The sequence below is a fragment of the Panthera tigris genome, chromosome B2 (genome assembly GCF_018350195.1).
Source record: "Panthera tigris isolate Pti1 chromosome B2, P.tigris_Pti1_mat1.1, whole genome shotgun sequence".
Classification (NCBI taxonomy): Eukaryota; Metazoa; Chordata; class Mammalia; order Carnivora; family Felidae; genus Panthera; species Panthera tigris.
This window is the reverse complement of record NC_056664.1, coordinates 63,562,903-63,586,714: the sequence shown is the minus strand read 5'-3', so window position 1 is coordinate 63,586,714 and position 23,812 is coordinate 63,562,903. Positions and strand designations below refer to the sequence as shown.

The window sequence follows — 23,812 nt, the reverse complement described above, 5'->3', positions numbered from 1 at the left end:
TACGGAACCACAAAAGGCCCCGAATAGCCAAGTAATTTTGAAGAAGACCAAAGCAGGAGGCATCACAATCCCAGATTTTAGCCTCTACTACAAAGCTGTAATCATCAAGATAGCATGGTATTGGCACAAAAACAGACACATAGACCAATGGAATAGAATAGAAACCCCAGAACTAGACCCACAAAAGTATGGCCAACTAATCTTTGACAAAGCAGGAAAGAGTATCCAATGGAAAAAAGACAGTCTCTTTAACAAATGCTGCTGGGACAACTGGACAGCAACATGCAGAAGAATGAAACTAGACCACTTTCTTACACCATTCACAAAAACAAACTCAAAATGGATAAAGGACCTGAATGTGAGACAGGAAACCATCAAAACCCTAGAGGAGAAAGCAGGAAAAAACTTCTCTGACCTCAGCCACAGCAATTTCTTACTTGACACATCTCCAAAAGCAAGGGAATTAAAAGCAAACATGAACTATTGGGACCTCATGAAGATAAAAACCTTCTGCACAGCAAAGGAAACAACCAACAAAACTAAAGGGCGACCGACGGAATGGGAAAAGATATTTGCAAATGACATATCAGACAAAGGGCTAGTATCCAAAATCTCTAAAGAGCTCACCAAACTCCACACCCGAAAAACAAATAACCCAGTGAAGAAATGGGCAGAAAACATGAATAGACACTTCTCTAAAGAAGACATCCAGATGGCCAACAGGCACATGAAAAGATGCTCAATGTCGCTCCTCATCAGGGAAATACAAATCAAAACCACACTCAGATATCACCTCACGCCAGTCAGAGTGGCCAAAATGAACAAATCAGGAGACTATAGATGTTGGAGAGGATGTGGAGAAACGGGAACCCTCTTGCACTGTTGGTGGGAATGCAAACTGGTGCAGCCGCTCCGGAAAACAGTGTGGAGGTTCCTCAAAAAATTAAAAGTAGACCTACCCTATGACCCAGCAATAGCACTGCTAGGAATTTACCCAAGGGATACAGGAGTACTGATGCATAGGGGCACTTGTACCCCAATGTTTATAGCAGCACTCTCAACAATAGCCAAATTGTGGAAAGAGCCTATATGTCCATCATCTGATGAATGGATAAAGAAATTGTGGTTTATATACACAATGGAATACTACGTGGCAATGAGAAAGAATGAAACATGGCCCTTTGTAGCAACGTGGATGGCACTGGAGAGTGTTATGCTAAGTGAAATAAGCCATACAGAGAAAGACAGATACCATATGTTTTCACTCTTATGTGGATCCTTAGAAACTTAACAGAAACCCATGGGGGAGGGGAAGGGGAAAAAAAATGAGGTTAGAGTGGGAGAGAGCCAAAGCATAAGAGACTCTTAAAAAAACTGAGAACAAACTGAGGGTTGACCGGGAGGTGGGGGTGGGGGGGTGCGAGGGAGGGAAGGGTAGGTGATGGACATTGAAGAGGGCGTCTTTTGGGATGAGCACTGGGTGTTGTATGGAAACCAATCTGACAATAAATTTCATATATTAAAAAAAAATTGTGGTTTATATACACAATGGAATACTATGTGGCAATGAGAAAGAATGAACTATGGCCCTTTTTAGCAACGTGGATGGAACTGGAGAGTGTTATGGTAAGTGAAATAAGCCATACAGAGAAAGACAGATACCATATGTTTTCACTCTTATGTGGATCCTGAGAAACTTAACAGAAGTCTATGGCGAGGGGAAGAAAAAAAAAAAAAGAGGTTAGAGAGGGAGACAGCCAAAGCCTAAGAGACTTAAAAACTGAGAACAAACTGAGGGTTGGTGGGGGGTGGGAGGTAGGGGAGAGTGGGTGATGGGTAGTGAGGAGGGCACCTTTTGGGATGAGCACTGGGTGTTGTATGGAAACCAATTTGACAATAAATTTCATATTAAAAAAAATAAATATTACAATGTAAAAAAAATAAAGATTAAAAAATAAAATATTAATTAATTAATTAAGACAAGCAGGTCAATACTATCACACATCTATTACTAAATTAAACTAAAAGCTACCAAGTTACCTGACAGCAGGTATTTCTAAGAATAACAAGGTTAAAATAGAAATCTATATCCATTTAGCTAGTGATTTTTTTTCCTTATGAAAGCATAAAGAACAAAACTGTTCAAAACACTTCTAGAACTTGTCTTTCTGACTTAATCTGAGAATCATTCCACCTTCTTATGATTTACCCCAGAGTGCAGGAATTTTTATCCTCGAAGGTAGAATTTGACTTTAAGGAAAAAGTTGAATCACATCTCTAACTGTAATATACCATTCTTATTCAAACGCAAATAATTAAAGTGTTATTTCAATTTCTGTGGTAACCAAAGAGACTGAACATACAATCAAAGAATCTCAAGATCAAGAATGGAAGAGACTTCAGAGTCATCTAAATTATTTCTCATTTTCCCATTCAGTGCTTGAATCCCAGCTACAGATTTCCTAGTAGTTGCCCAGCCTCTGCACAAACCCTTCCAATAATGGCAAAATCATTACTTTTCAAGGCAATCAGTTTCAGTTTTGGATGGCCTGAAATACTAGAAAGTACTGCCTTTCAAGTACCTGCATATATTACCTTGGAACTTCCACACACTAGCTTAAGTTATACTCCCTACAGCTACTGTATGTGGAGAATTTAAAAGTATATAGGAACATGGGAAGAAAAGGACAGAGGTAATGAAAAAAAAAAAAAAGAGAGACTGTATAAATAATATAGGACAAATTGAGAGCATATGCTTGATTTTTTTTTTCATTTTCTCCATTTACCCCATTCAGTGCTAACTATAGCAAACATTATCTCACAGAATTATATCAAACCAAAGATTGTTCTCAGTGTGCCATTACAAAAATTAAGCACATACTGTGTTCCCAGTATTCTGGAGGCCATCACAAGGACTACAAATACACATACGATACAGTTTCTAACTACTGGAAGGTTACAATTAACCCAACAGACATGCACAAAGGTAAATAACAATATATGGTAGTAGATAATTAGGCACAAGTCATATTTAGTAGAAGCTTTATTACAGTAGGGATTTATTGGGTTTTAAAGAATGGAGATTTGGTTTGAAAAAAGGAATATGCAAAAAACATTTCCAACAACAGCAGAACCAAAACAAAAAACAAACATACACACCACAGAAGAATTCAACAGGAACAGCTGTCTCTACACAGCCAAAGAGATCTGCTGTCGAGCATCTGGAGTAAGGTCACAGACACACAATGAAGCCAGATGGCAGAAGTATATGATTACCAATTTAAGGAAAATAAAACTTTTATGATTCTCAGAGGAGAACCAATACAAATCTCTCAGAAGAGAAGTCAAATGACCAAAGCAATGTTCCAGAAAGATTATTCTGAATGTGGTAGGTAAAAGTGATGGGGAGGTGACAGTGAATAGGAAGATCAGGAATAAGCTAGAGCTGTGGACATTGCAGGAGAAATGAGAATGGAAAGCAACAGGAGCAACAAAAGAATTAAGAACTGATGGAATACAGAGGCACACAAAAGAGAGAAGAACCAAAGGACACCACAAGCTTTTAAGATTAACCAGAATAATGACATTAACTAAGAAACCAGTCTGAACAACCAGATTATTATTTAAATTTTAAATGTGTCAAGCTGCTGATTAGTAGGCATCTTCCAATCTTAACATTTATAAATGCTACCCATTAATAACTATGACTGTAGCCAAAATTTCCTACACTGAAACACTGAAACAATTTCATAAATCTTTTTTTCCTGTTTCCATATGAAACATATAGAGGTTTTATTGATACTGCTATAGAGCAACAGTTAATTTTAATATTCTGTTCTTTATTCTACTCAAACGCATAATGTTATCTGACAAAAAAAAAATGCCTGGTCATAACTATTCATTTCTCTTCATTTCTATCGTCGCATTAATAGCCAGCTTCCTTTGTTTCATAGCAAAGTATTTTTCATAAAGCAACAAAATTGTTAATTATGTCACAAGAATTACTTAATACACAAAGATGAACAGATATGTAAAGCCATGGTGAAATTCCAGTGCTATGGAATCAACTGAATTGGCCAACTCCAGCCTCATAGAACATACAATTAATACAATTAAAATGAATGCCTGGGAAAGTTACCAATCACTTCATATCAAAGATATCCAAGGCTTCTTAAGAATGATAAATCCATGAATACCAAAGGTCTCTAACAGGCAATGTAAAAAATAACTGACATTCACTATAGAAGTCACTACTGGAAAGACAGGGGAGAACCATCTGCATAAAAAAATAACAGGTGAATCCGTGAGAGTAAATGGGTTATCCTATGGAGAAAGACTAAAGAACAATAGGGCTAAAGACAAAACTGTAGAAAATGTCCAAAAGGGGGAAAAAACCAGAAAAAGAAATAGTAAAAAAAAAAAAAAAAGAAAAAAGAAACATAAAAAAAAAATAGAGACTAAATAAACCAAATAAAAGATGTAGAATAGTAACTTCAACTTCTTTTACAAAGAAAAAGGTTCAAGAAGGCAGTGGGTAGTATCAAGTGAAGCAGGAAGACCAAGGAGTAGGGAGGAGAGTTGGATTTGGCCATTAGGGGTAAACTAGTATTCTCTAGGAGTACATACTTAGCAGAATGATGGGACTAGAAATGAGTTAAAAGAAGGAGAAGTAAGGTAAAGAAATGAAATAGTGGGTAAAGATCTTGCTTGAGAAATTCAACTGCTAAAGGAAGATTAGAGCTAGTCACTAGAATACAGTGCCTGGCACACTGTGAGTACTTAATAAATGTTCAGTGGCTGAACAAGCCAAGAGCTGTGTGTTGAGGGGAAGATGGTATTTTAGGAAGACTTTTTTATGGCAGAAGGGTGTAAGTAATACATTTCAAAGAAAAAGAAAGAATTTAAATATGCCTCCAAATAAGTATAATTCTTGGGTGGAAAAGCAGGAAGGAAAGCTGCAAATGAAAAATAAAGGCAGAGAAACTAGCAGCCAACCCCCGACTATTCTGTCCCTAAAACAAGAAAACAAAAAGCTGCAAGTCAAAGCAAAAACACTAGGGTTGGATGGAATGAGAGGAAAGAAAGCTTCTATTCTTTTGTTACAATCGGAAACAACGATGTGAAAACAGTTGGGTTTAAAGACCTTTCCTTCAGGGCCCGTGAGTGGCTTAATCTGTTAAGCCTCCCACTTCAGCCCAAGTCATGATCTCACTGTCCATGGGTTCGAGCCCGGGGTCAGGCTCTGTGCTGACAGCACGGAGCCTGGAGCCTGCTACAGATTCTGTGTTTCCCTCTCTCTCTGCCCTTCCACCCCTCACACTTTGCGATTGCTCGCGCGCTCTCTCTCTCTCTCTCTCTCTCTCTCAAAAATAAATAAATAAAACATTTAAAAAATAAAGACCTTTCCTTCCAGCCAAAATATAGTCAAAGCTAAAGTAAAAATGGTAAAGATATTAAGATAGGGTAAAAATGCCTACAAATGTCAAAGGCAAGTTCACTAAGGATAAATCATGTATCTATGGAGACTGGCAATTTCAAATGTGAAGTTCCCCATGATATACTTTATAAACGATAAATTTCAGTTGTGTAGCCTTGGTGTTCCCAAGAAAATACTAAGTACCATACCAATAAATGACACTAGTCAGTAGTAAACAACCTGAGAGAGAGTATCACTAAAAGATTTACAGATAAAGTATTAAAAGTGGTCCAAATGTTATCACGATAAATACCAAATATATGGAGTATACTTTGCAATAGGGACAAAATCTCACTAAGATGTTTCATTAGTACCATTTACAAGACTCTGCACAAAGTAAGCTAAGAAACAAGAGCACAGGGGCGCCTGGGTGGTGCAGTCGGTTAAGCGTCCGACTTCAGCCAGGTCACGATCTCGCGGTCTGTGAGTTCGAGCCCCGCGTCAGGCTCTGGGCTGACGGCTCAGAGCCTGGAGCCTGTTTCCGATTCTGTGTCTCCCTCTCTCTCTGCCCCTCCCCCGTTCATGCTCTGTCTCTCTCTGTCCCAAAAATAAATAAAAAACGTTGAAAAAAAAATTAAAAAAAAAAAAAAAAGAAACAAGAGCACAAGCAATGTTCCTCTGTAATAAAAATAAGGTATTCTTCATTTTAACTCCTTCAATAAGGCACTGAAAAATGAATAATTAAAAAATTTAAATCATGTAGGAAAATGGTAATACTTGGGGTTAACAAACCAGTACATAATAAAAAGTAAAGGCTAAAGGGGTGTCTGGGTGGCTCGGTCGGTTGAGCATCCGACTTCGGCTCAGGTCATGATTTCGCAGTCTGTGAGTTCAAGCCCCGCGTCGGGCTCTGTGCTGACAGCTCAGAGCCTACAGCCTGCTTCGGATTCTGTGTCTCCCTCTCTCTCTGCCCCTCCCCTGCTCATGTTCTGTCTCTGTCTCTGTCAAAAATAAACAAACATTAAAAAAAAATTTTTTTTAAAGGTATTTATAAAAGTACATAGTCCTTTCCAAAAATTTGAAAAGTGCCTGACAATAAACTCAAAATTAAAGACATTTAATCTGACCAAGAACCACATTTCAAAAAGGAATTTTGATTAAAATGTAAGGTGAGTAACTCTATTTCCATGCTAATAAAAATCAAAATAAGTTTTGGTAGATAAATTATTTTCTTTCAAAAATAAGCATATAGCTATTTTAACACAGCAATGATATATGATAGATGTCCTAAAACTTGGTTCACACACTCACAACATGTATATAAATAACTGACATAAATATGGCATACGTATAATATCAGTTGATAAGAAGCTCTGAAGCAAAACTTAGTACGTAGTTACATTTTACAGAGATACAAAAAAGAACATTTTTACTTATAGTCTGACTGGGCTCAGAGATTAAATCATGTTTCCACATTTACTATTAAAGATCTAAAAATATATATAACTACCCAAAACTAAGTACCATCTTTGAAAACTAGAAGCATAATTTTCATGAAATGTTGGCGGGGCAGAGGGGTGATAAGGGAAGACACAGGGTAGATCTATATGCAGTAGAGTAATTCTCTCTACAAATAATAATCTCCCAAGTTTTGTTTCTTTTTTAAATCAAAGAAATTCTTATAAAATGTCATATGAATAAGGAACACTAAAACACACTGTGATCTTCACTCTTCCTTATCCAAAAGATAAAAATCTCAGCCTGTAGCAACCTAAAGGTACAGACGTCAATGTAGTAGTTGCCCCTAAACTGGCACAAGTAAATTCTCTAGGATAATGGAAATGCTCTGTATATCTTCATTGGGGTGTTGGTTACACAGTATAGACATTTGCCAAGACACATAAAACTCACTTATATCTGTAAATTATTGTCTCTATAATTATACTTCAATTTTTTAAGTAAAAAAATAAAATGCAGAGGTATAAATAGAAGTGGATTAAATGGAACATACCTACCATTACAGGCAAAAGGATAAACTTAAATTTGAATAGGAGCAACCTCAACAGACAACCAATATGATCACCTAATCATCTCAAAATGCCTTAACATGCAATATTACTAAAAATGAATTAATTATACTTCACAAATATTCTCAAAAAAGTAATTTATACTCAATAATACCACACGAGTCAATTTATTTATTTACTCAGTAGTACATTTAACAACCAATTCATCACAGTGGATTTACTAAGAAGCTATGTTGCATGGATCAGAAAGATATTCAAGGCAGCAGTACTGAGGGTTTTACCTAATGAACAAATGAATAAATACTACTAATAACTGATAAGCTAACATCGAGTATTTAAAATGTATCAAGTGCTGTTCTAAATGCTTTCCTCATATTAACTTTTTTGATCCTCACAACAACCTACAGAATTGGATACTCTCACTATTCCATTTCATAAATGAAGAAATTGAGGCACCCTGAAGTGAAGTATCCTGTCAAGCTCATCCAGGTCTAACTGTGGCAACCTAACTATCTAGAGACAACTTTCTAAATCACTTTGTTCTACTGCCTTTTTAGAATCAATTGCCTTAAAATTTTCTAGGTTAAGATAAAGGTTGTGCTCTGTAGAATGGAACCTTGGGGGATTTTTATAGAATAGCAGTCCCAGAATGATTTTTAAAGAAAGTACTTACAAGGCCCACCACAAGAATATTAGATGTCATGCTCATTTGTCTGTGTGATTAACCTTCTCTATACTTTTTTCTCCATACTTTTTTTTAAAACTAAAACTTCATCGTCTACTTATTTAATTTTTAATTGAGCACATCCTAACCTTATTTCTTATCACAGAAGATCTGATCTTTAAGAGGAGCAGTGTGGTATATGAAGTCATACAGAGCATTCTCTGGTGATACTCATCGAAAGTCTTGCATTCCAAAAGAATAATTCTTATTTCAAGAAACTGACAGTTGAAAACCATTCAAATTGTGTCCAAATACAATTTCAGAAATTGTGTATTACTTAATAATTGTTTTCAAAAGCCTTCCATTTTTAATAATTCACTATCTTGCTGTTGTTAACGGTAACTTATTCCACAGAAGATGAGCGAACTGTAGCCCTCTGACTGGGAAGTTCTGCTCTAAGCTACAGGAAAAGAACAGCTGTCTACCTCAAATAAACTGCCATTAAACCCCTTTTAACAGCTTACTTGAGACAAATATTATTTCTGGAGAACTGAATTGTCCATGGATTTCATGTTTTATCCTTAGTGTGAAATGAACCATTAAAAGGCAATATACCTTGGGTCTTGAATGTTTTGTACCTCCATAACCCAATACAAACACCAAGTTGTATTTTCAAGCTACACTTCACATTTTCTTGAAGACAACTTAAGAAAAAACATTTGAAATCTGTTACCACAGTTACTATAGAGATGCTATCAAGAACAGTGCCTTATATGCAATGTTCAAAAAGCTATGCTTCCTTGATAGAACAAATAATTTTTCTCCTCAAGGATCATGAAAATACATAGTGTCATATTTCCTTTATGCCCTAGCCAGCAAAAACCTCAAAACCTTAAGAGTGAACTAAATGAATTGTTTGACTTTACAGCCTAAAGATCTGTTATTTTTTCCAAATACTTCTAAGATTTAATTTCTTTTAAATATTTAAATCTTGGTTCTATCTAAAATATACTTTGGCATAAACAGGTCTTTAGTACAAAAGTTTTACTTTTTTTAACCAAATCTTTATTTTTTTATATGATCTACTCCCCTCAGGATTGTATTCTATTCTTTCACCCTTACCTCACCCTATCCGTGCCAATTTTTGTGTTCTTTTTGGTGTTTTCTGATTGGAGGCATGTAGGAGTATCACTGAAGTTCAACAATATATATTTGTATATTTGGCTAGTTCAAAAAGGGTATAAGAAAAAGTAGTATAAATTCACTGTGAATTACAAATTAAAACCAGTAGAAATAAACATTTTTATTTTAGCAGTTATCCTTAAGTATTAGAAAGATTTTGAGAATTTAAGACTGTCACACTATAAAAATGGCAACCCTTCAAATTACAGATTTATCTCTAACAATGCTAAACCACTCAAAACAATCCAAATCAGTCATTAGAACATTTGCTAACTGGACTATCTTCCAACTATTGGGCCCTGTTTGAAAATCAAGAACATTTCTGTACAGAAGGGAAATCTTTCAAGTCAGTTCTTAGGCAAGAGGTGGTTTATTCTTTATCTTTACCCAGGCTCCCTCTACTGACAGAATAACAAAACAGAGTATGGAATTATACCAGCTAATTTCATCAACACAAAGAAAAGGAATTCATTTTTTAAAGACTACAAAATCAACATTTTAGGTAAGAATAGACTAAAAACTGAGTTCACTACATACCCAAAAAGAAATAAACATTTGTGAGTGGACAATTCAAGTAACATCCAAATTGTATACGTGGCACATATCATTTTAATATACTACTTTTCAATGTTAACCCTTGGATATAAGAAGGATTAAAGATTTTAAATTCATTTTAAATATTTTTTTAAAAGAATTTTAATGCTTATTTATTTTTGAGAGAGAGAGACAGTGCAAGCAGAGGAGGGGCAGAGAGAGAGGGAGACACAGAATCTGAAGCAGGCTCCAGGCTCTGAGTTGTCAGCACAGAACCTGGAGATTGTGACCTGAGCCGAAGTCTGACACTTAACCAACTGAGTCACTCAGGCACCCCTCATTTTAAATATTTTAAAATAATCTTTCAGGAAGGAAATGTTTACCTGTATCTGTTCTGGTGTCCATTGGTCTAAGTTGACTGACTTGACCCTGGATATATGAACCCCAAGATTTCTATGGATTCCAGCACATCTGATGCAAATAAACACACCAATATTCCAGGAAGCCCATCGAGGACCTAATTAAGGAGAAAAAACAAAGATAAATATTAAAAACGAAAATAAATATTATGACAGCATTTAAGTGAGACACTGATTTTTATACAATTACAATGAAGCCTTACAAAATTCTACATGCTCAAAGTTTACAATGGTGCCGGCAGCAAGGTTATAAATCAACCTTCAAGAACTTTAATGAGTTTACTAATTTTTCTTTTCTAGAAACTTTCCCAAACCTAAGAATTTAAAACTAATTTATGTGAATAGTGTTTTCACTAGCATATTTAAACCAGGACCAGTAATGTCCCACAGTATAAAGTAAGTTCTTTATTAAGTGTGTAAAGTATTGCTCAGGTCATGATCTCACAGTTTGTGAGTTCAAGCCCACACTAGGCTCTCTGCTGTCAGCACAGAGCCTGCTTCAGATCCTTTGTCCCCTCTCTCTCTGGCCCTCCCAGCTTGTTTTCACTCTCTCTCTGGCCCTCCCAGCTTGGTCTCACTCTCTCTCTCTCTCTCACAATAAATAAAAAAAAAAAAAAAAAAGACTGCCAACAAATATAAATTAAGGAGTTTTCAATGAAATGTAGAAATTAGTAAGAAATAGACAACCAACATAAAAGAAAAACATAAAAAAAATATGAATGGGTAATTCACATAAGAAGAAATGTATGGACAATAAACATAAAAATATGCATGATCTCACTAGCAGTTAGGGAAAATGCCCTTTAAAACTACAACAACCCCCATTTTACATTCAACACATCGGGAAAACTTTTTAATCAACTGTTAGAAAGAATGAGGGACAATAACATCTGCCTCAAGAAGTCTATGAAATGGATAAATCCCAAATATAACCCTGATTTAAGAAAGGTTATATATGAACTAAGGTATGTTATGAAATATTAGTTCTTTGGATCATGGTTAAAAATTCTGAAAAAAATTGTAGAGAAATTACATTAAGGATACAAGAATACAAAGCCTTCGCTATACTATTCTTTGTATCTTTGAAAGTATTTTCTCAATAATTTTAAATATACTTATGATTATTTGCATATATTGCTTATATAATTAAAGTAAAAATGGAAAAATAAAAGTAGTATCTGGCAATTATGTGTCAACTATTCAGAAACTTATACTTAATTGATTTTTATAAATCACTTGATTATGAAAAAACTATATACAGTAAGAGGTATCAATAAAAACCAAGCTTTTTAAAACATTAGACTTCTGTTTTAAGTGCATACTTTTTATCTAAAGGTGAGAGTTAAATCTACAAAATAACACCAAACTCAGTAATTACAATGCAGTAAAACTACCTACACACATTCCTCTCGAAAATTCCTTAGGAGGTAGTTTACGCATATACAATTTATGCCAAAATATCCTGCTTTTAAATTTCAGAAATGATACCTATAACCTGAGAAACATCTAGGATATGTTCTATTTAAATGTTTGATGGCTAACAGCATCAAAATGAATTAGAAACCAAAAGACCCGTATTCAACCTTCTCTGCCACCAGTGAACTGCATAAACTTTCCTGGACTAGTAACAAGGTTCTCAACAAGGTTCTCATATGTTAAGTATAGTCAACATTGGCTGCCTCATTCTTAGGTGAGTCTTGTATGGAAAATACTTTGAAAGTTTTAAAGCACTGCTGAAGTGCAAGTTATTGTCATACTAAGAAACTTTGAAAATCAAAATACAATACTTTCCTCCTCTAGAAAAAGACAACTCCCAAAACTGCAGTGAGTCCAGAGCTGATGGGAAAAGATTTTCAACACTCTCCAAGTGTGGCTTCCTTCATTTTTGTTCTTAAAATAGAATGATTCCCCTCAGAATATGTTAGACCCACAGCCAAATACAAATGGAGACTTTTCTCTATAGCACAATTTTTTTTGATGCAGCAAATGTTATGACTGAATGAATTAGAAAGCATCAATTGCACAATGTGATAGTAACTGTCCATACAGGTAAAAAGTTGTAGCACCAAACAGAGTGGTGCATTCTACAATAACCAAAGATAACAAAGGGATCAAATGTATAAAAGCACTATACAAGAATCATGCTAGCAGTAATAGAAAAAAATGGCCATTTACTATTGAACAAAAAGCGAGATATAATTAAATGTTAACTGATGTTCAGGTTTTATAAAACAGCTTCATACAACTATCAAAAACCATTTTATTGATTCCTGCAAGGAAAAATCACTTATTGGAAATGTTAGCCCCAATCGTTTTTTACCAATTGAAATAATAATGCAATTTTGTCAATGCATCTTTCTTTGGAATACAGTTATCACATTTTAACTAATATAGTCAGGGACCTTCAAAAATAGACTTTTTAAAAATTTTTTAATGTTTATTAATTTTTGAGAGAGAGAGAGAGAGAGAGAGCGCGCAACAGTGGGTGGGGGAGGGGCAGAAAAAGAGAGAGACACAGAAACCAAAGCAGGCTCCAGGCTCTGAGCTATCAGCACAGAGCCCAACGTGGGGTTCGAACTCTGAGCTGTGAGATCATGACTTGAGCTGAAGTCAGAAGCTTAACTGACTGAGCCACCCAGGGACTACCAAAAATAGACTTTTAAAAGCCTAACCAAAATTACAATTGGGTTATTCACTCTATAACACTGGACTTGTAAAATTTACCTAAAATTGGTAAAATAATAACTGTTCAACATGGCAGTCATTCAAGTACTGGTATGAAATCCTAATTTTCATTCACAAAACTATTCAATGAGTACTTACCAACTCTGCCAAGTAAATGCTATTGTAAGACCATAGACACAAAGGTAAAAAGCTAAGTTCCCAGAGTGAGGAGGCCAAACCAAGTATAAACAGGTATAACCACTTAAAAAACAATTTGGTGAAATCCAGTAAAAGTTCTAGATGAATAAACCCTTCTACAAGGCAATCTATTCACACATGCTTAGATACACATACACATAGGTTTACCAAGCTATATATGTAATATGGCATATTTAGTACACATACACACTCACATATAACATACCCTACAGCAGCTATTTTATATGGCAGGTCACAACTCATTAATCTCAATAAGTACTTATTTTTAGAAGAGAAGGAAGAAAGATTTAAGTTCATCACACAAAGGGTAAATATAGTTTTGTTCAACTTTTTTAAAAAATCGATTACATATATGTGTATACAGACACACGTACACACATAAATCAAGTCATGCTGTACAATGTTTCTCTGGGTCATGGCTGAATATGTCTGAAAAACACACAAAGAAACTAATACATGTATATTTAAGAAGCTTGTACCAAAAAATTTACAGCAGCATGGTTCCTAAATAACTGGAAATAACTTATATGTTCACTAGTATGATTATCTCACCATACAATATGAAAATGAATAACCTGCATGTATCAACATGGATAAATCTTAATTATAACACGGAGTATCAATTTTAGCATAAGGCAATATACATAAGGGGCAATGTCTCCAACTAAGGAGACAAAGTCTGCTGGAAGGCATGCAGGTCTCACATAGGTGACAAAGCCTGATCTAAAAATTTAAAGGCTGACTAGTAGGCAGTAGGCACAGAATATACCAAGACACATTCTTGGCAAAGGTTAACAAAGGTGAGGTATGGTAGAAGACTTTGGTATGACTGGAGGCTAGAGTATTAAAAGTATTTGGGGACAGCTTCAGGAGATGATAGCAGGAGGCCTTATATGGCAGGCTCAATGGTTTACCCTGACTCTGAAGAAGGCTTCTAATAGCACTTTCAAGTTCACCATAGCACTCCCACTCACATACTATCATACATGCCCTGTCTGGCCTTCATGCTTTCACATTTGTTGCTGCTTCTGCCCAAATGTTTCTTCCTTGGGTCTTCACATGTCTGGCCCACTTTGTTGTACAGGCCTCAATTCACACGCTACCTGCTCACAGAGGACTCCCATGACTGTTCTAGCTAGAGTTGCCTCCCCATTCTCCATCACTTACAATACTTCCAGCTATTTGTTCTGAAGTTTACACAAAAATCTAAGATAAACAAATAGAGAAATAAAAATAGGTAATTACCTGGAAGGTTTAATTATTGTAGCAGCTGTATCTCAAACTAAGCTAAGGAAAGGCAAAGTCAGTTCTAGATCAGTATCTCTCAGATTCTAATGTGCATACACAAACCTAGGGACATTATGAAAATGCAGATTCTAATTCTGTAGCCCTGGAATGGCATCTGACATCCTGCATTCCTAAGAAACAACCAGTGATGCCCATGTTGTCATACACAAAGCACATTTAGAATAGCAAGATTTTAGAATATTCTTGACAAGGCTTTAACTCAAGCATTCAGCATATTTCTTTATCTGTTTTCACTACTCTTACTGAGTATATGACTCAAATTGTGAAAATTTATTTTAACATACTAGGAATCAAATCTGCTGAGAAAAAAATCAAAAGTTTATTTAAAATTCAAATATTGGGTTATTTTGAGTTATCCATATCACTATCTCACTAAAAGCAACACAAATAAGCTAGCACCAACTAAACTAATATTACTTATCTCATAACCACAATCACACTAAAAACTCCAGTAAACAGAAGATGTTATTTGGCCTCACTAATATTAGCACCTTAACTCATATCCATCATCAGTGAATATACTGAATAAACTTGTCTTGTAGCTTTTGTACCACTTGAGAAATAAGATGAGGGGCGCCTGGGTGGCTCAGTCGGTTAGGCAGCCGGCTTTGGCTCAGGTCATGATCTCGCGGTCCGTGAGTTCGAGCCCCGCGTCGGGCTCTGTGCTGACAGCTCGGAGCCTGGAGCCTGTTTCAGATTCTGTGTCTCCCTCTCTCTGACCCTCCCCCGTTCATGCTCTGTCTCTCTCTGTCTCAGAAATAAATAAACATTAAAAAAAAAAAAAAAAAAAAGATGAAACTGCATTCTCCTCTGAGAAGGAACTTCTCTTAAGTTTCTGATTACCATGATAGACTAGCAAACAGAAAAACTACTTTGAATTTTCTTTATATAAATAGAAAATAAAACAAGATAAGGAACAGAGAGTACAACATTAACTGCTAAATGTAATTTCTTTCTAAGACTGGTTCTTCTATAAAGCCTTCTCCAATTCCCCCCAAAAATTTTTTAACATTTATCACAATGTTTTGCAGTTAATTGTTTTAGCTATCTTTTCTGAGAAATCGTGATGTCTTTAAGAAAAGGATCATTTTGGGGTGCCTGGGTGGCTCAGTCGGTTAAGCGTCTGACTTCGGCTCAGGTCACGATCTTGCGGTCCGTGAGTTCGAGCCCCGCATCGGGCTCTGGGCTGATGGCTCAGAGCCTGGAGCCTGCTTCCAATTCTGTGTCTCCCTCTCTCTCTGCCCCTCCCCCGTTCATGCTGTGTCTCTCTCTGTCTCAAAAATAAATAAACTTAAAAAAAAAAAAATTAAAAAAAAAAAGAAAAGGATCATTTTATTGATTTCTGGATGCAGCACAACATCTGGTATAAAAATGTAGGCAGCCTCTAGCTTACAAATGATAGCTAAGGCCTTGAGCCACCTGAGTTACTGCTGCCAAAATTGCTAGAAGGTTCTTTTAGAGGAAACCACCACCATACTGAATATTCAAGACATCGTTCACCATATTCCCAAATATACTGTCTGATGAAATCCTAATAAATGTGAGGTAGGAAATATTACCACACCATTTTCAGAAGTAAGAAATTTAGGGTTTTAAATGCTAGAAAGGGGGGAGAAAGAGCCAAGACTATGCCGCGGACATATCTCAATATGCAACTATGGAAACTCTCCATCTCCTACTATGATATTTCCAACCTTCCAAACAAAATTCCTTTACACTGGCAGACTTCATTGTGTCAACTTTTTGAAATGCCAACTCACTTACTGTGGAGGCCAATAATATAGACTAAAGATGCAAATAATCTTTTCAACTCTCCAGAATTATTCTTCCCACATTATTATAATTAACTTTATTTCTTTCCCCATGATCCCCAAGATTACAGGCAGTAGAACTGGATTTGGTTTGATCTGTTGAAGAAGGGAATTGCAAAGGATAGAGAATTTTGATCAAGGGGGAAGACAGGGGAGAGGGAGGGCAAAAATCAACTGAGCTGTAAAGAGTATTTTCATAACTGTCTCTGTCTCTCCCTCTCTCTTCTCCTCCCCCACTCTCTCACTCTCTGTATCTCTCTCTCAAAATAAATAAATAAACTGGAAAAAAAAAAAAAAAGGAGGGGCTCCAGGGTGACGTGGCTCAGAGGGTTAAGCACCTGATTCTTCACTTCGGCTCAGGTCATGATCTCATGGTTCCTGAGTTTCAGCACCACATCATGGGATTCTCTCTCCCTCTCTTTACCCCTCCCCTGCTTGCTTGCTCTCTCTCTCAAAATAAATAAATAAAACTTTAAAAAATAAAAGAAAAAAGATACTAAAGAGAATAGGCTGCATCAAAATATTGTCCACAATCAAACATGAAACAAGGAAGAAGCTCTCTCTTTTGCTATCACAAGGCCTTTTGTTCTTTACCCGAAAGTTCTGATTAGCCTTTCATTGTTCATGGTCAGCTAGGTCTTGCTGATCAGCAAGAAAACCAAGCAACAACCCATGAAAACATGTTTTCTACCTTGTAAACAGGTGAACTACAACCTTGCAAAAGAACCTGTACATGTATGTTGCAGGGAGGGGAATCACTACAAATAAGCATGAAGAGGGGTCTTTTGGGAATAACGGTATGTTCTAAAATTTTATTATGGTGATAGTTGCAAAACTCTGTTAAAACATTAAAAAAATCACTGAATTAGACACTTAAAATAAGTGAACTTTATAGTATGCAAATTATATCACAATAAGGCTGTTTTTAAAAAAAAAAAAGAAAAACCTGTGTAGGGGTGCCTGCATGACTCAGTCGGTTGGATGTCTGATTTTGGCTCAGGTAATGATCTCACAGTTCATGAGTTCGAATCCCACGACAGGCTCTGTGCTGACAGCTCAAAACCTGAAGCCTGCTTTGGTTCTGGTTTCTGTGTCTCCCTCTCTGCCCGTCTGCCACTTGTGCCCTGTATGTCTCTCTCTCTCTCTCAAAAATAAACATTAAAAATTTTTTTTTAAAAATCCTGTGTACATTTCTTTAAATGTAGACATGAACATCACACATTATTTTTATTGCTTTTCCCTTACTTTACCAGAAAAAAAGAATGGCAGCCAGTAGTAGAAGTAGAAGTTGAAGTTGAGAATACACTAGCTGATGATCTTAGGATATAGAGCCCTGGCAGAAACACAGAAATGTCAGGCAAGAAGTCATAGGATGCAGGTGCTATTAAAAAGGTTTCAGCATAAAACCCAAAAGTTTAAAGAGAAGTTCCATAAGTAGTATTTCAACAAGTGTCAAACCATTTCTTTCAGCAAATACACTCAACAGAATAGTTAATTTTTTTAATATTAACTATTTAACATACAATGTTTTACTAAGAAGGAAATACAATGTTCTTTAAAATATTCCTTTTATTAAAATTTGAAAGTAACATATTTTGGTATGACCTAGTCACCTATGGTTAACCTACCTCAAATTCATGTTTTCCTATAAAGTAGCATCAGTACTGTTAAAGATGACATGTACGGATGACATTTGATAATCACAGTTCCTAAGCGGCTTTACAAGCTTCAAAGAATCACTACAATGCTGATTAGAAGGATCATGCTGTTTTAATCAATCACTTCCTGGAGGCTGGAATATGAAGCATTAATAGCGGCCAAGCGATTATGATTACTAAAAACTGAGCTCACAGAAATTTCCTATCTTAAAAACAAAACAAAACAAAAACAGAAACAAAACAAAAAACAACCTCAAACAAAAAAAGCCCTGTAAGTGCAAAGATCACCTGCAACAACAGAGGTAATTAATTTCTTCTACAATTCGTCTGAAACAAAACTGACATTAAATGGTAAGAAAAGAGTATTTTTGTTTTATTAAAAAAAATCAACTTTTAACACACTACAGTTGTTTCTCTTCAGTATCTTATTTGCTAAGAACCTTATGTACAACCAAACCAATAACTGAATAGAATATAAACCTTTAAAAGAAAAGTTCTAGAACAAAGGAATTTTAAAACCTCTCTATTCAGAAAAAGCATTAAAGTTATAACATTTAATTCCCTCAGAAATGGTTTTTTTTTTCCTTAAGTCTGTTACAGTCAGAATAGCAGCACATGTATTTAACCAACAAATATTTACTGAATGCTTACTATTTCAAGGCACTACTGTTTAAGACTCTGGAGATTCAGTGATAACACCGATAAACTCCTGCCCTCATGGAGCTTATATTCTAACAGAAAGCTGTACACAAACATGTAAAAGTAACAGTATGTCAATGGCAGTGAATATTATGGAGAAAAATAAAGGAAAAATGGAAAGAAGGAAGGGAAAGGTAATTGTTATTTGGTCAGGAAAATTTGTATTTCACCACAGATCTGAAGAAAGTAGGGGAACACACCAAGCAGCTATCTGGGCAAGAGGAATTAAGGCAATAGGAACAATAAACACAAAGGACCTGAGGAAGTGGATATGCCTTCCTCACGTTTAGGCATACCTTAAGAAATGTTTAAGGCATGTTTAAGAATTACCAATGAAGGGTTTCTGGGTGGCTCAGTATGTTAAGTTTCCCACTTTGACCCAGGTCATGATCTCACCGTTCATGAGTTCAAGTTGCGTTGGGCTCTGTGCTGACAGCGCAGAGCCTGGAGCTTGTTTCAGATTCTGTGTCTCCCTCTCTCTCTGCCCCTCCCCTGCTCACACTCTGTCTCTCTCTCAAAAATAAATAAACATTTATTTTTATTTATTTATTAAGTTTATTTAAGAGAGCATGGAAGAACAGGGGAGAGGCAAGAGAAAGAAGAAAAAAAGAGAATTCCAAGCAAGCTCTGCACTGCCAGCACAGAGCCCGATGCGGGCCTGGAACCCATTAACTGTGGGATCATGACCTGAGCTGAAATCAAGAGTTGGATGCTTAACTGACTGAGCTACTCAGGTGCCCCTCAAAAATAAGTAAACATTTAAAAAAAAATTTTTTTTAAAGAATTACCAATGAGGTTTTGTTTGTTTTTTAGGGTCTATGAAGGGCTACTTTTACACCCCTACATCAAATATAGTAATAAAACATTTACTATGAAATATTTGTAAATGGCTGTTGCTCAAACTATTTGAGAATAAACCATCATACTCACTACATCTACAGACTTCCAGCACTTTAATTCAGTGCCCAGCACATGCTTAGTAAGTATGAAACAAAGACAAGAGAGAAATAGATAAAGCTAAATAAGAAAAATTCTGCTAAGATTCCTCCAAAGAAAGTTTGGAGCATGGGCTACTATTCCATCAGGCATGGGAAGAGGTTGTAAGGCAAAAACAAAAAGTAGTCTACCCCCTAATCTCTCCACACTTCAAAGTCTAACTGCAGGATACAGAGGAGGGAACTATACTCAAAGACTTATGTCCGTTAATTATCTTAGGAAAGCAGATTGTTTACTAATGCTCTGACATCAAGCTAAAAGCTTGCTTATTTTCCTAACACTCTCTTTTCATTCGTATTTGTTGAATCTGACAAATCAAAAAGTTATTCCTCGCATTATTGGGACAACTGGTGAAATCAGAGTAATATCTATAGATCAGTTAATAGTATCAAGGTAATTTCCCATTTTGGCAACTGTACTGTCGTTATGTAAGAAAGTCCTTGTTTTTAGAAGATAAACACTGATGTATTTAGGAATACAGGAGCATATCTCAAAGAGTCCAGGAAAACAATTAAAGTATACATACAGGAAAAAGAAAACAAATGTGGTAAACTGTTAACATTTGAAGAGTGGAAAAAAGGGTGAGGGAGAGTACTGCATGAATAGTTTCCTTCATCTTATTATATGCTTTCATTTGTAGAAGTGAATAATAAATTATCATTCCACAGACAACTATAATAAAAATAATTAAGAAAAAATTATCTCTGTATTTACACTTCTTCGAACGTCAGGTTCTCCATCTGAAAGTGAAAATAACACCATCTTCCATAATCAAATGACCACTATGAACCTCAAATGACAAAATCCACATGAAAGCACTCTGTACTTACAAATCATTTTTGTAAGACTAGTATGGCCTTTTCCCTGTATCCCACACTTTTCCTGCTAATATCACCTACTACTATTAAAAGGCCAAAATCTGCACTTCCCATTCCACTGATTATATATGATATAAAATAATAGTTTTTAAGGAGAAATAACACATTAAAGGTACATAGGTTATGGGACTTCTCAATATCAGAAATACAAGAAAGTATTTTTTATAATTGAGAAAATGTGGCATATCTCTTCTCTAAACATCACATTCTTTTAATTTTTTTTTAATGTTTATTCATTTTTGAGAGGGAGACATGGAGCGTGAGTGGGGGAGGAGCAGAGAGAGGCAGACAGGCTCCAAGCTGTCAGCACAGAGACTGATGCATGGCTCGAACTCACGAACTGAACTCACGAACTGTGAGATCATGACCTGAGCTGACATCGTCAGGTGTTCAACCAACTAAGCCACCCAGGCACCCCGCTAAGCATCAAATTCTTAATAACCAATCTGGACACCACACCATCACCAATTAAACATGTCCAAGATGAAATTCACCTCTCCACTTAGCTCTTCCCTCTTACCCTCCTTTTCACACAGCTCTTCCTGATTCCTCCAACTCAGCTGGTAATAACACTACCCAGCTAATGACTTAAGGGGAGAAATAAAGAAGTCATTCTTAACTCCTCTTTCTTGCATCATCCATAACCATTCCATCAAGCAAACACCCTAATCATTTTATTTTTTTAATTTTTTTCAAATCCATGACTAATCTCATTCCAGCTGGCCTCTGCCCCAGTTCAAGATCTCATCATCTAGAGTCCTAGACTACTACAATGTCCTCTGAAATAACCTCCTGGATATAAACACTGCTTTTCAGACTTACAAACCATCAGATAAAGTTTAACTCCCCTAAGCATCACTTAACAAGGCCCTTCATGGTCAGCTTCACCTACTTCCCTAGCCCAACTTCTAGTAATACTGAAATTTTTTTTTAAGACTTCTCCTAACCACTTAGAAGAATTATTACATTTGGGATTTTATTGTCTTGTTTTGTTAATTTGTCCGTTTCTTTCTAAAGTTTCTAGCAGTATAATTTTTTTGCAAATCTCAAAAAGAGACTTTCACATATATTCCACAGCCAAGACAAAAAGGAAATTTTCTAACTCTGAGCCTTGTGAGAAAAATGTCACTAGAAAAATGGATCATGGTTATCAGAAACACAAGATTAGTCTAGGCTTGTGGGCAAAAAGTAAATGAGACAAAGGGAATCAACTTATACTCAAGAATTTCCTTACAAGTTAAGACTGAAGTAGGGCTATATATAATGATATGCCTAATGACCACTGAACAAAGAAAGTCTTTAAGTTGAAATGGGAGAAAACTGTATATATATTTACCCTAGTACCAATGACCAAGAAAAAATAAAAATACAGGAAACACAGCTTGTGTGGAGAAGGGAACAATTAATAAAATATTCTGTTTTTGTCATTTATTTTAACGAAATCTGCTCTGAGAAAAATCAGCAAGTCATATAACTTTTTATTTCCCAATCAACAGCATGAAAATAATACATTAAACTTAAAATTTAACATATTTTTTCTGGAATCCTCATGCATTTATAATCTTCTAAGACCTTTAGGTAGGAGCACCTGGGTGGCTCAGTCAGTTAATTGTCTGACTCTTGATTTTGGCTCAGGTCATGATTTCATGGTCAGTGGTGAGATGGAACCCTACATCAGGCTCCATGCTGGGCATGGAACCTGTTTGAAATTCTCTCTCTCCCTCTTTTCTTCTGCCCCTCCCCAACTTGCATGCATGTGCACGCACAAGTGCATGGACGTGTGCACTCTCTAAAAACAAAGAAAAAAAAAAGACCTTTAGGTAAAATACCTAAGAAAAATGAGAATTAATACCCAAATATGTCTCCCCAATATATTAAAGAAAAAAATGCCATAGTTTTATTTATTTAAACAGTGTAACTAGAAACAAATTCACCTAAAAATACCACTTGAAAATGTGTTAGATTTATACATTTTTAATATTAAGTTTTAAATGTCTGTTTTCAAGTCTTTTTAAATGCCAAAACAATTCACTTTTAAAAATAAGTGTTTTATTTTCTTCTGGTCAAGGCAAAAGTAAGAGGAAAATAAGACCATACTCTCAATTGCTTCCACACATATGAATTAAATTTTATTTTCTCCTGTTAATCTATCTCTCATGTCAATTTAATTCTTAGACCAGCCAGAAGAATTCTGAAGGGTAAAGAAAATGTTTCCTCCCCAACAATTCTTAATCCTACATTTTATTCTAATATTATTCTAATTCCCAATGTTAAATTCTAGAAACTATATTAAACATTGGTTTATTTAATACACCCTAGGCCTATTTATTAGCAACTCAATTATTCTATTTTTTTCTTTCATTCCTGAATTCTAGGTCCCATTATTATTAGATTACACATTCATGCCATAATTCTAGAAATACTCATCACATAAAATAATTCAGAAAATCGTGGATAGGTATCTTAATTTTGATTAATGGGGGCACCATATGGCAGTATGAGAAAGATTTAATTTATTTCCAATTGTTCATTAATACAAAAGCATTTATTAAATACAAGTAGGGTTACATAATTTTTTAAAAATATGTGAATATTTCAAGTGTCCAGAAAATAAATGGAATGACAGTACAATCTAAACAATAATATGAACCCACTTTAATCTCTATTTTACACAGATCCTATAGTAGTTTACCAAATCACCCTCTGTGCAGCTAGATAAGCTTCTTTCAGAAACAGTTTACTATGGTATATATCTGGTCCACATGAAACCGTGAGAAAAGGCAAGTTCAAAAAATGCAATATCAATAAACACAATCTCCACTAAAAACAAGAAATTAGTTCATCAGTTTTAGCTTAAAATGAAAAGCCTAAGTGGGGGGAAGTAACCTTTTTTCACTACAAGACTTAATTTTTTTTGTTTCTGCTGTCAAAATATAAGTTGGTAGTTATAATAAAGAGGATACAAGCAAGTAAAGAAACCAAAAGTGGGTTACTATTTTACAGTCAGGAAGTGAACACAGCAGAGATTTTCAGACTGCAGATAATGACCATATATATGTTATAGCTATTCTGAAGTAAACATAACAAAACAGAATGTGCAATACTATAGTAAGAATAAATGTTATTCAAGAAACATTTCTTTCAGTTGTATGTATGTATATATATATATTGAGGCACCATGCAAAATGCTTTTTCCTCAATGTGTCTCAGAGACAAAAAGTTTGAGGCCACTGCTGACTCCACCATTTCACTGTGGGCTGGGACACACTTCCTAAGCTTTTAGCTTCTTTATTTGTGAAATGGTGCAGAAAACAGATATTTGACAATAATGGTCACA

The 23,812-nt window shown here is 35.5% G+C and overlaps 1 protein-coding gene across 5 annotated transcripts in view; it reads right to left on the bottom strand.

Moving 5' to 3' along the window:
- The window catches only part of SMAP1 (small ArfGAP 1), a 200,018-nt gene that overhangs the window by 143,516 nt on the left and 32,690 nt on the right, over positions 1 to 23,812 (bottom strand). For 3 of the 5 annotated variants that reach the window (XM_042986645.1, XM_042986641.1, XM_042986642.1), the window contains exon 2: positions 10,207 to 10,340. In XM_042986645.1, the coding sequence (XP_042842579.1) occupies positions 10,207 to 10,340 (134 nt within the window). Of the gene's footprint in view, positions 1 to 10,206; positions 10,341 to 23,812 lie in introns of those variants that run through there. The other 2 variants (XM_042986643.1, XM_042986644.1) reach the window with 2 other exon arrangements.